Here is a 14128-nt window from a genome sequence, read left to right on the forward strand (position 1 = left end):
TTTATTGATCAATTTCTTTCAACATTATGGTAGCTCTTTTAACACTGAGAAAATAAATGCCAATAGATAAAGATAACATTGAAGTTATACCTCATAACACGAGCACACTTGCACATTGTTACTGTTGCTTCAGTAAAGCATGTAATTTTTTTAAATGGCAGAGGCTGTTTGTACTAAGTGCAAAGTAGCAACCAAAAGCATCTTTATTACAGTGCAAGTTGCGTTAGAAGCTATTTGCAAACCCTATAGTGGCACGTACTATTTACACCCCTAATTAAATACTAAAAGCAAATTCATTTTAAAATGATTTATTAAAATGTCAACTTAAATACTAAGTGCAAATAGCAACAAAAAGCATCTTATTTACAGTGCAAATTGTGTTAGATGCAGTGAAACTAGGTGTGAAGTTTGTCTTCAGTTTGTGTATCTACTAGACATTGGAGTGCAAATAGCCACTCTATGTGGCAGGTGCTATTTACACCTAGTGCAAATAGTCACTGCGTTTTAAAATATTTTGTTTTGGAGCTTCAACAAATTTGAGAAGTGTGTAATTTCTGCACCACAAGCATCACCAAACGACAATTACACACTTCACATTCAAAGCAGCATAATCCTCAAAATTTTGTTGTTCTCTGGCTGTCATTACTGTGTGTGTGTGTGTGTGTGTGTGTGTGTGTGTGTGTGTGTGTGTGTGTGTGTGTGTGTGTGTGTGTGTGTGTGAGAGAGAGAGAGAGAGAGAGAGAGAGAGAGAGAGAGAGAGAGTACGTGTGGTTTTATACAAGAATATTTGTCCTGAGCATGAATGTGAATGGTGGTATGTTGTGAAAAAACTACCATCATCCTCAAAGTTAAAGCTTATACTATAACCATACCTTCTCTTTCACTCAATCACCCACATACTCACATATATTTATATTTATATTTCTACTCACTTTCTAATGCTAAATAAATACTTTTTGTGTCTTTGCTATTTGCTAGCCTGGGAGCCATATTGCTCATTGTTGGCAGTAATTCAACATCTATTTAGGTTTTAATTGTCTTTCACACACCTTATAAGTTATAGTTCATTACAAGGTAAAAATAAACGGATCAAACATCTGGGGCTTTGCTCTAATGTAATTCAAATAAAGATAACAATGCAGTGAATGTTAGCCAGACAATTGGAATATGGAGAACATGGTTGAAAGTCACTTTATTGCTGCAGATCACACCAAACAGATTGTATCATGTTATACTCGATATTCAAGCAAACACACTAGTGGTTAACAACCTAGCTTGTGCAAATTGTCTTTTTATTTTTATTTAGTCAATATGGCACCCAGGCTAGCTTAGTATTGCATAATGATACTACTTAAAGCTATCACTCAAAATACAGTATGAAATAGATATTTGAGATTTCAAGTTTTCCTAAAAGAAGGCCTTGCATTTCCGACAACTTCAAAAAGCACTTTCTTTTCCTGGCCTTCCCTCATCTACAGGATGGCTCTAGGACAGTGGGTCAGGGTTTCGAATGGCACTTGCATTGCACTGTATCTATCCAGTACAACCAACACTAGAAGAATAGGCTTAGTCAACTATAAAGCAAAGTTCTCAAAGTGAAGATCAAGATTAGATTTCTGATTCTTTGTGAAATGACCTCTGATCAAAGTTCAGATTGGCCGAAAGCGTCTCTAGCTCAGTCGCACTCTCAACCCTCTCCTCATCTTGTTCCTCTTCATCCCTGCTAATAAAGGCCAACTCATTCTCATAACAGAAGTTGGCACCAGACTCCAGGGACTTGCTCTCGGCCATGTCTTTGCCGCTGCAACACGGCGTTGAGGGCACTTCATAGGTTTTATGGAAGTGCGAGTAGTCTACCTTATACTGGTTCTTTTCCTCAAACACCACTGGCTCAAAGCGATGGCCCCATAAGATCTCACTGGACAGGTAGGAGCTGCGAACCTGAGCCGTCATCGCAGTTGCCTCAACCATCCCTTCTAGTACGACCACAATCTCAAAATTAGCTGTTTCCAGGTCCTGCTTGCTGATTCCAAACAGTGGACTCTCCTCATTTATCTCATGGAGGATAGTGAGGGGGGCAACTAGGAAGATGCGGTCAAAACCTTGGTCATAGCCCACATTGATGTCAATCTGATCGAGTGGGATATATTCACCTTCTTCTGTTATTCGGGGCTTAATAAGTTGCGCCCGCACGTGAGCCTCAACAATGTGACTTTTCCTCAAGTTCCCAACCCGCCACATTAAGCACAACTTTCCATCACGCATAGCAATGACAGCATTGTGCGAGAACAGTATTGTCTCGGCCCGTTTTTTAGGTCGCGCCATTTTGGCCATGATGGCGCCAATCATAAAGGAGTCAATAATGCAGCCCACAATGGACTGGAAGACAACCATGAACACAGCTAGTGGACACTCCTCAGTCACAAAACGGAACCCATAGCCAATCGTGGTTTGTGTCTCAACCGAGAACAAAAATGCCGCAACAAAGCTGTTGACCTGCATGACACATGGTGTGAAGTCATCTCCAGAAGGTCTGTCTAAGTCACCGTGGATAAGAGCAATGGTCCAGAAGGCAAAACCAAATGCAAGCCAGGAAAGCACAAAAGCAAGGGAGAAAAGGATGAACATCCAGCGCCAGCGGATGTCCACACATGTGGTAAAAATGTCTGCAAGGTAACGCTGGGATTGCTCGTCCATATGTGCAAAACTGACATTGCACTGGCCCGTCTTGTTTACGAAGCGGCTCCGCACTTTCCTCCGCGTCTGGATCTTGCCATTGCCAAAGCCATTGCCGAGGGCGGGCATGTTGCCGTGGCGATACACCTCCTCCTCCGACGATGACACAATGCTGTAACGGTGGGGCCTGCCCACACTCATACCACTCTGCCCAACAAGAAACAATGAGTAAGTGGGAGAGAGGACCACAGAAGCTCTGGATCAGTCTGTCTTCAGGATGCCTACAGATATAGAAAAAGATTATATCAGTCCTTTAATCTCACACATTGTTAATTATATAAATACTGCTTGAAGAGCACTCAAATATGAAAATGTTGTCATCATTTACTCACCCTTATATTGTTTTAACCCATAAATCTTACTTTTTTCCATGGAACACAATGAAAATGATGGATGAAATAGAAAGAAAGAAATTGATACAGGTTTGGAATTATATGAGGGTGTTACTAATTGAGGGTGTAATTAGCTTCAGTTTATTGTTCGAAAATTCAAATGCTATGAAGATTTTTTAACCCTCAGGTTTTGTTTGTGATCTCCAGGGCTCAAGTTTTAATACCTCAAAAAAATATGATTAACATTTCTATCAGGGTGATATTCCACATCTTATTAGAACTATAATAGATTATTATTTTGAAAAATATTAATAACTTGACAATACATGTCAAAAGTCCTTAATTAACAATGTTACATTACTTATGTTTACTCTGTGATAAAACAGAGGGATACTGCTGCAACAATACTGTATCTGTCTACAAAGTTTTGTTTAAGTCTAAGGTAGTGGTCGACTGATATATTGCCGATAAATCAGCCGAATTTCTGACTTTTTTATTTATCGCATCGGCCGATACATTTTCCCATTTGGCTGATATGTTTCTTGAGGGCGCTGAGAATTGCCTGCTTGCATGTGAAGTGACTGAAACATGTAAACCACCTGTCACAGTTTGTTTTGTTGTTACGTGTCGTCGTGTTACTACAATAATAGATTGGTGTGCAACACAGTCTCATTTAAACGGCCCACATATCAGAGCTGCGGCAGACGCGTATCAGCTCATAATTTTAAAGTGCTTGTCTGTTTCATTCTCCCTCTCTCCTCAACAGTTCCCTGTAACTTTTAACTGTCTTGTCTATTGATAAAAAGGCAAATATCAATAAAATATAAATAACAAAATATACCATCTGTAAATATGCACATATCACATTTCAACAGATGTAATACACAAACCTCACAAAACTTGAGCAGATTCAGCATCCTGTGGAGCGCTCATTTATTTACCTCTGAAGCACATATTTTATCAGCCTCTCCTCAACAGTTCCCTGCCACTTTTAACATTCTTTCTAATGATAAAAGGCAAATATCAATAAAACTTCTATTATATACCATCTGCAGATAGGCAGATATCTCGTTTAAACAGATGAAATACACGAACCTCGTGAAAATCCAGCATTTCTTCCCGTCGAGTGCTCATCTAATATCTTCCTCTGAAGCACATATTCTATCAGCCAGAATCAAGAACTTCAGGATCAACAGTTCCTCAAATCATGATGGTCAGTCCGTGACAATCCAAACAGGCGATCCGGGCCGTTTAAACTGTCAGGAGAATGCTGCTTGTGCTGGATCAGAGACTATTTAGCAGAGACAGGCCACTTCTATTAAAATTAATGGGAGAAATAGGAATGCCCAACCAAGAAGCAACGGTCAACGGATGTAGAAAGAAAGTCCCGCCTTACTGGTAAAATAGCCAATCACCTTATAGATACAGACATCACCTGTCAATCATCTTGAGAACAAGCATGTGCATTAGCTATACAAGCCAGAATTTTAAAATTTTTTGTGTGTGTGTAATCTGAGGTAAAGCAGCACAATTTATGATACCACAATTGTCAGATTTTACTCATTTGAAATATGTACTTTGATCAGAATCTTGACCAACCATATTTAAGATTCCGGTGTTCCCACATTCAAATAGATAGGAGCACTGTCATGATGGAAATAGTCTCCCAGGAGTGTTTCAAAATGAGATAAATAAGTCTGTTAATTTTTTTTTAGCAATTTTATGTTTATGTTGTTTACTATATTAAATTGTGTTATGTATCGGCATTATATCGGCCACCATGCTCTCTGAATATCGGCATCGGCCGTTAAAAAAACATATCGGTCAACCATTAGTCTAAGGAACATATTCAAAGAATATGAAGTGAAAATAACAAGTTAATTTCAAAACTACAACCACAAGCAATCATTTTGACTCATCCCTTTGTTTCTTTAAAAAAAGCAAAAATGTAGGTTATGGTGAGGCACTTACAATGGAAGTAAATGGGGCAAATTTTTGGAGGGTTTAAAGGCAGAATTATGAAGCTTATAATTGTATAAAAGCACTTTCATGAATTATTCTGTTAAAATTTGTGTATTATTTGAGCTGTAAAGTTGTTTATATCATTGTTTTTACAGTCATTTTAGGGTTTACGGCATTATGTTGTCATGGCAACGAAGATGTTTAAAAATTTTATCACACTAAAATCATGTTAACACGTATATTGCTTACATCTATACTTTTAAACATTGAGTATTTTAATGTATATGGATTGGCCCTATTCACTTCCACTTCTTCGTTGTAACCCAGATTTTTGCTTTTTTTTTTTTTAAGAAAAGGAGTGGTAATCAACATTATGCCACAAATGCTGTTGATAGAGCTTAAATTATATTGAACACATGACATATAGCAATATCTCTATATGACAATAAAGGTTTGATATATATTTATCATTTATTCACCCTGATGTTGTTCCAAACCTGTAAGTCTTGCTTTTGTCCGTAAAACACAATGGAGAAAAGGCACTTTCATTGCACTTTTTTCCATATACTGAAGTGAATGATGACTTAGTGTACTCCTTCCTAATATATCCTTTTGTGTTCCATAAAAGAAATAAAGTCGCACAGGTTTGGCACAACATGAAGATAAATAAAGAGAGAGTAGATGTGCACATTTGTCGTCTGTGTGTGCTTGTTTCGCAGCAGATATAGCTAATTTAAGTAATTTCATACTTTTCCTGCAAAACTGCACATTTGCACGGTGAAGTGCACAGACCTCATAGCCTGAGAGAAACCATGCAACAGATATTATTGTTATTGTTATCGTTATCATTATCATTATCATTATTTGATTTTTCTCTGTGTTGTTTTCTGACAGAGAGCTCCAGAGGGTCCAGATTTAGGCGTCTAGCCACTGCCTGAGTCAAGTGATCTGTCTTTCTATTAATAGATGCTTGTCTAGAGACTACTGCACACACACACACACACACACTTGCAAGAATCTGCGCTCCAAGACATACTGTACTGACAGAGAGCCATCAAAACACACAGACTTAACGTGCACATATACACTGGGGGCTGGTAGTGTCAGGTGCTGCTATATTGGTAAGTGTGAATAGCAAAGAAGCCTCAGATTAGAGGAGAGTGATAATGAGAAAAACATAATTTCCTTCATCCAGACCCACAAATGTGATCTCACACACAGAAATACTGCATAGTTCTTACAATACTCAAAAGGGTTATGTTTCCATGGAAACCTGTCTGGTAGAAATGTTCTGTGTGTGTGTGAGTAGGTGTGTGTGTTTGGTTGAGGGGTGACTGTCAGCTTCGTGTAGTGGTATTTCAATCATCATCCAGGTGGGCTCATGCAAAAGTGAGGGAAGAGAAGAAAGAGAGTAATAGCAGTTGGAATAGGAAGTAGATTTCCCGTTACAGAGAGCAGTGGGGTTGGTATCTTCACAACTTCCTGATGTGATGCCAACTAATTCCAATTTAAATGTCAACTCATCATCTGACTCCCGTGGCTTGATACTAGTAGGCTACTATGATGATTAAATATAAACTAAACAGTGGTTCTGTGATAGCTGTAGATTACAAATAATAAACATACTTTGTCATTAACGTTCCTATAATATTTCCCACTCAGTTTTTCTCTTTATTTCAGAAATTATATTTTTTGCGTGAGAGCCACTGCCCAGCCTTATTAGCCTGGTACTACATCTATATGAGCGTCCGTGTAGAGATATTTTCCAAGAACATTTCATGCATTTTATTTTTTAAATTAGTCTACAAAAGGATTCAAATCTACTCAAATAGTCTTAAGTGCTCATTCACTTTTTTGTTTTATATGCTGCTTCACGCATATAAGCCATTCGCGCATCACGAGACGGCAGTGCTTTGCACAAGTAATCTTGTCCGCTTTGCTTCGTTTAGGCTGCGTGGATGACATACATTCCGTGTTTCATTTCTTTCTTTCTGTTTTCAGAGCAACACGTGATAAGGAAAACACCACTATTAATGGCACAGCCATTAACCAGGCAAACAAAATGGCACTCCATGTCAAAAAGGTTGCCGACCCCTGCTTTAAATCATCAGGCATAAAGTCATGGATAGCATATTTTTATGTCACATTGGTTAAGGTTTTACTGAGTCTCCTCATATTTAAATGTACACTCTCTTAGAACTTTATTAGGAACATCAGCACACCTACTTATTCATGTGATTATCAAATCAGCCAATCGGGTGGTAGCAGTGCAATGCATAAAATCATGCAGATACAGGTCAGGAGCTTCAGTTAATGTTCACATCAACCATCAGAATGGGGGAAAAAACTTGATCTCTGTGATTACGACTGTGGCATGATTGATGGTGCCAGATGGCCTGTTTTGAGTATATCTGTAACTGCTGATCTCCTTGGAGTTTCAGGAATCTCTAGAGATTACTCAGAATGGTGCCAAAGTTCTGCGGACAGAAATGCCTTGTTGATGAGAGAGGTCAACGGATAATGGTCAGACTGGTTCAAGCTGACAGAAAGCATATGGTAAATCAGATACTCACTCAACTGTAATAAGCAGAATAGCATCTCAGAATGCACAACATTTTGAAACTTGAGGATAATGGGCTACAACAGCATAATACCATGTTGGGCACTTTATTAGGGCCATAGCATTCCTAATGAAGTGCTAAGTGAGTGTACTTATAAACGCCTCCCAGAACAGTGTGACGGGTGTCTGAATGTTCGCAAACAGTAAATAATTGCTCGGCCATTTCAAATTTATTTTTACCATAACTTCTCCGGAAGTATATCGGGGCCTTTTAACAGCTGTCTTAGACAGAATGTTTCCACAAATTTATGATAAGGTAATATATTGAGGAAGACAGAGAATTGTAAAGGAATTACAAATTTATGATTACAAGATCTTAAGACTACATTCAGATGGAAACATAGAGAACACTGGTCAACAGATGTAGTTTGATATGCAGAAGATAATCTGACGTAAATAACAGTATCCCATGGTGGCAGTGTTGTAGTGCCCGATGGAAACCTCAGCTGAATAGAACATTATGATTCCTATTCCAAGGTTTGTTTTCTTGAACAGTGAACATCTAAATAAACAGCAGTCATTTGAATTATCTAACATAATTAACATAGTCCAACAGCTCCTTCAGCCCCAAAATGGAAAATATGATGAGAAATTCAAAGAAGTGACAGATTTTTGACATGCAGTTGACAGACTTCAGGAATTACTCCACATTACTCCTCCCTTTGAAAATGTACACTGCTCCTGCAAAGCTGCATCAGTCTCTTTTAATAAACTTTATGAACTTAGACTCATGTCACCCTCAGCATATGTGCAGCACTGAAATGGATCCACTGAGTTACGCCTGGTGGCTTTTTAGCCAATAAGATCCAAGCTGGTCTTATAAAACCAGGAAATTGTCATTATTTTTATTTGATTTGTGATGCAAAATCCATCCATGTTTTTCCTTTTTTTATAACAGGTGCCTGTGTGTTGAGGATTGGAAGAGTTGGGATTTGGATTGCATCTGGCCGAATCTAGACTTGCCTTGCCTTTTTTATTCAGAATGCTTTGAAATTGAGTTGAGACGCTATAAATATTTTTCTAAATGGTAAACACAGTTTTAAATTCAGAGAAGGGTCAGCACAGTGCACAACATATGCAGACATTCCAGCATTCAGGGGATATCCATCACTGTGGGAATGTTGCATGTGGTTTGACAGCCCCCTCATTGATTTGGAAAGTACAAGAAATTCAATGCCACTGTGCATCACCTGCTAGTACTCTGAACACAGGCTTTAAAGGGCAACACACCTACAGGTTGCAGAAAATACCTGTGTACTCTATGTGAGTGAGACCAGAATGATGAAAGCAGAACGAATATGTAGAGTCAACAGGCACTGAAGGTATCACAGATAACAGCAAACAAATCTTGCTTACCTTTTCTCTCTCTTGCATTTACGTTTGCGTGTAAATGTGTGAAATGCAAAGTGGATCTTTCTCTAGATCTTAAGTTGCATTAAAGCATGATGCCTCCACGTTTAGGGTTCCTCTAGAAGAAGAATTACCCCTTTAAAGAAAAAAAGGGATTCTGACAGTCCAAGGAGGTCCTCATCTTTAACGATGGAAACTCACAAATGCGCATGTAATTGAAGGAGGTTCTTATCTAAAGGCTGCTAACAATCTCAGAATGTTCCATTAATGGCCGCTAGAGTTGATCAGGTTTTCCTGTTATCTTCAGTAATGTCGTGGCCATCCTTCAGGGTTTTACATGTCCATAGAATCCCTAATCTTTCAGCACGACACTTCACCAATGACTCTCTCTTTGAACGTTTAATACATTGCTCTCTCTTTCTATCCCTCCTTTTTTCCTCTCCCTCACTTACCCTTGTCTGCTATCTGATCCATGCTGCAATTTTTCACACCCTCCCTCCCTCTCTCTCTCTCTCTCTCTCTCTCTCTCTCTCTCTCTCTCTCTCTCTCTCTCTCTCTCTGAAGTTGGCATTTGCGGGGACCAGACTCTCACTGATCGCACCTCAATTGGGGAGCTCTTGGAAGCTGCTGGTGTTTGCATGTTCAAAGCCAAAATAAGTGCAACACTTTTACTGTTTCTAATGTTGGATGAATACATTACAGACAGAGACAAATAAGTTATCTTTAGTGTGCAAAAATAGAAAATACAGAATATATACAATTTGCAGTCTTCATACAATTCCTAGAAGATCTCTTTTTTGGAACAGAATTTTGTACGAAATGTTTTCATAGTTTTTGCATGGGTTGAGAGAGAAGAAGTGTGTGTGTGTGTGTGTGTGTGTGTGAGAGAGAGAGAGAGAGAGAGGGAGAGGAGAAAGGAGAAAACATGTTCTCAGATGAATAATCCTATTAAAGAGGTTGGCTGTTTGGTTTTGGGTTGTGTTACACAGTAAAGATGGTGACAGAACGAGGACATTTGCCTTTACAAATACACACGCACATGTACAGTATACTCTCATAAGGGTGCATGGTCACACTACCCAATTAATCCGACTCCTACCTGTGTGCGTCTATGGAACTTATAAGTGTACCTGTTTATGATACATACTGCTACTAACTGCAACTAACTCCTTTGGTCAGACAGACAGACAGACAGACAGACAGACAGATTGATTAGATAGAGAGAGAGAGAGAGAGAGAGAGATAGATGGCAGTGATGGCATGTCCTGATACTGTTTCATGATGTGCGCTGTAAGCTATGTTTGGAACAGTTCTAAAAGGGCTTGTCATTTAAAGATTGTCTGAAAAGTTTTCTGTAATCAACAGACACATTCCAGGTAAACCATGTGACTTAGCAATGGAATGTAAAAAAATGGCAATTGCCAAATGCACCATTCACAGATTTGTCATTATACATTCAAAAATATTTAAGCTTATTTTGAATATTCATGCGTTTCAATTTCATAACAAAAGTCCATCAAAATGAATTTTCATTTTTAACTAAATTAAATGAATACTTTTTTTTTTTAAGAATACTCAATTCAATTATATGGGATTTTGTTTTGAAATTGAAATAAAAAATTTTTTTGAGTGTAAGTCAAGGTTTTTATTATAAGTCAAGATTTATTATAGAGTACTGATTGAACTGAGAAATTGGAATTTGATAAAACAAATATACAAGAAAAAATGCTTTAAACAGCACTATAACAAGAGTTATACCTAAAGGGTCTGGCAACATGTTATGTGTAGAAATTTCGATTTTTAAAAGTTTCTTTTTTAAAAAAAAATTATTTACTAAATCAATAAAATATAAGATCTAAGATACTATATGACATCATATTACATATTTCATGCTGCCTAATTCAGTCTCTGAGGACCATTTCTTTATTTTGTCTTTTAATAATTTAATTAAAGGAATGTTCTGGGTTCAATACAATGAGTTAAGCTCAATTAACAGTTTTTGTGGATAGCATAATGTTGATTAATACAAAAACGAATTTGACTATTTTGAATAATAATAATTAAAACAAATGGCACGAGGCACTTATGTGTAAAGTTATATCCACAATGACAAAAAATGTTATCACGACTACACAACACTAATAAACTACATAATCTGGTTAACACTGAACACCAGTTCATCCCTGATTTTATCTCAATAAAATTTACATCCTGTGGCTGTACTTTTGAAACAATGTATATTTTATAATTTATGGACTAACCCCATTCACTTTCAATATCAGTGCCTAACTGTCACCACAATCTTTGCTTATTCTTTTATAAATATAAAAATAAGTAAGAGGTGTGACGAAATAATGTTTTGTGGTAATCAATATAATGCTACAAATACTGTCGATTGAGCTTAAGAATAGTTCATTTCTGTTAATTAACTAATAACTGATAGTTTTACTCAGAGGTATAGAAGTCCTAAGACTTAATACAAGGACATTTTCAATAATACTAATAATAGTAGCCGCCACCATTGTGTCCTTGAGTAAGGCACTTAACTCCAGGTTGCTCCAGGGGGATTGTCCCTGTAATAATTGCTCTGTAAGTCGCTTTGGATAAAAAGCGTCTGCCAAATGCATAAATGTAAATGTAAATGTAATACAGACTTTTTTAGTGAATCAGGTGAGGTCATGAATAGGACTGTGGGATTCTGTCGGGGGGGTGACACAATTAATTATTTTCCACAAAATTTGTAAGACTTTGGCATTCATTGGAATATTTATTAGGAAATATGTCTGAGTGTTGGCCCTGAGGCAGAGGAACAGATGTCTGTTGTGGAAATTCAAGGGTCCATATGGACTTGAGCTTAATTATTACTGTAGAGACCTCACACATATACACACACACAAACACACACACTTAATCATGTCAATGTGTCCTTTTTCAGCAATGAAGTAATGGTGGATCTAAGTGAATGCGTTCTCTGTGGGGTTAAAACACCATCTTGGCACTCCTCAGATATGGATGAAGCTTAATTTAAAATAAAAATTTTCCTGACCAGTAGTTGACCTTGGTTACAGTAGGTTGTCCTCCATTAAACACTTTCAGTGCTTTCGCCATGGTGACTGTGTGTGCGCGCGTGTGTTTGTCCTGTTTTCTAACTTTATGCCATATGGAGCATGAAAATAAGATGAATGGAAAATAGGATGATTGGAAATCAAGGGGAAAATGAATCAATGAGTGTGAACATAGCTATAATTCATTTGTTTTCATTAATGGATAAAATAATTGAAAAATATTCCTTTTAAGTAATTGTTTGCCTTTTATGAGTGTGTATGTTTGAGCGTTCATGATTTTGTGTATTGCAAAAGACACACAAGAAAACAAATGTTGAATTGTTCATCTTATTCCCATATGAGTCCACACAGACACAAACCCACTCATGTTTGCAATTTAGGCCAGTGACTTGGTTTGCTGTGTTTATCCATCGACACAGCCCTGTGTGTGTGCGTGCGTGCGTGCGTGCGTGCGTGCGTGTGTCAGTGTGTGAAAAGTTCTTATGCATTCCTTTTGAAAGATGAATGGAGCACAGGAATGCATTACATGGGAAATTATACCAAATTAAAAGAGCACACAGACCAATTAATACATTGTGAATTTGCTAAATATCAGACATGAATGCTGAGGGTGATCTAGTTGGCAGAGCAGTGTGTCAGTGTGTGACCTCAAATGTGCTGTGCTGTTTCTGCACCTTTCTGTAAACTATCTTTTCACCTTGTTTTCCATTGATCTTTCTCTCCATCTTTCTGACAGAGCTGCATTCATCCTGCTAAATCAGAAATAAATAAATACACATGCAGAAATAACAACCGAAAATGTGCAAAAGCAAAACATTAAGTGTAGCAAAGTCATTCATTTCTTTTTGTCTCCCTCTTACCAAAAGTGTAAATCATTATTTTACCCTTTAGGTTTTGGTTGCAATGCTGTCTCTGAGATATTGTGCGCATTTGTGTTTGCAGCATTACATACTTTGTACTTAATGCATAAAATCAACATGAAACAGCATTCACAACCCATTATACTCTCATTATCTGACGTTTTCCAGGTGAAACAGGATATTCTGAAAATAAGGAAAACAAAAAATGTAGGGCAGGACTTGATTTAAGTCTGAAAGAACTTAAATATACAATAAAAGTGGGTGTTAAAAGTGCAAGTTGCATAACTAGGCAGCTGGACACAAATAAAATAGCTCTTTGGCTGAATCATGGACAGTGGTTGCTCGTCTTTGAAATGAGTTTTCCTAACTTAAAATTACTATGTAATCTCAACACAAACACTTTGTGTCAAAAGAACCTAGCTGAATTGGGTAAACCCAACAATATTAGACATGTCAATGTAACTCAAATAAATCTCTTTTATTTCTTTATGTAACTAGTGAAAGTGAAATTTAGTTTAGTAGCTATGCTTTGGTTAGCACAGCATTTGCTCAATGAAACAAGCAATCGATTTCTTGTGGTACAGTTACCTGTCCTCATCATTAGCTGAAGTTACATTCTTCACCATAGTGGTAACCCACAATACTCTTATAAATCTCAACATAACAAAACATTAAACACTGACAAGTATTCCCCTTTATATTCATCTTGCACAAAAACACATAAAATAACACTCAATATTAACATTTACTCTCCTTATAGAGTCCCATGCAAAGCATGCATGAAAATGGAAATCCCCTGCCCAGTTTCTTCAATGCTACATTAACACCACAAAATGTATTCATTTAGTGCTAACTCAAATATTTTAAGTAAACTTTCATTTTACAAATTTAAATGAATAGAACACAATGAAATATGACAAATGTTCTAGAATTTTAATTAAGTAAATTGTACAAGCAGCAAAAAGCAATTCTTTTTAATGAGGGGAGGAGTTGAATGATAAGAGTGATTGGTGACATCAGCTGATATATTCATCTTTGATGGAAGATTACGAAGACAATCATTTTATTTCTTTGGAATAACATGCACCAATGAATCCTTTAAATTTTGTTTTAAACCTGTGTAACTTTTCTGCTAACGTGGAACAAAAATGATGTTTTTGTTCAGATTCAGATTCGCCATTCACATTCACTGCATGGAAACAT

At 37.3% G+C, this 14128-nt stretch overlaps 1 protein-coding gene across 1 annotated transcript; it reads right to left on the minus strand.

Annotated features, from left to right (window-relative positions):
- Positions 1-668: 668 nt before the first annotated feature.
- LOC127652257 (ATP-sensitive inward rectifier potassium channel 12-like) lies at positions 669-9445 on the minus strand. The gene is made up of 2 exons (XM_052138395.1): positions 9007-9445; positions 669-2957 (listed from the first exon to the last, which is right to left on the minus strand). Exon 2 carries the CDS (start codon positions 2875-2877, stop codon positions 1609-1611), a length of 1269 nt encoding a protein of 422 aa, XP_051994355.1. The 5' UTR covers positions 2878-2957; positions 9007-9445; the 3' UTR covers positions 669-1608.
- Between the last annotated feature and the right edge of the window lie 4683 nt (positions 9446-14128).

Source organism: Xyrauchen texanus, chromosome 12 (genome assembly GCF_025860055.1).
Source record: "Xyrauchen texanus isolate HMW12.3.18 chromosome 12, RBS_HiC_50CHRs, whole genome shotgun sequence".
In the NCBI taxonomy this organism is placed as follows: Eukaryota; Metazoa; Chordata; class Actinopteri; order Cypriniformes; family Catostomidae; genus Xyrauchen; species Xyrauchen texanus.

Excerpts from the sequence above, each read along its gene's own strand:
- LOC127652257 (XM_052138395.1), bottom strand. The coding sequence starts at position 2,877 with ATGAGTGTGGGCAGGCCCCACCGTTACAGCATTGTGTCATCGTCGGAG.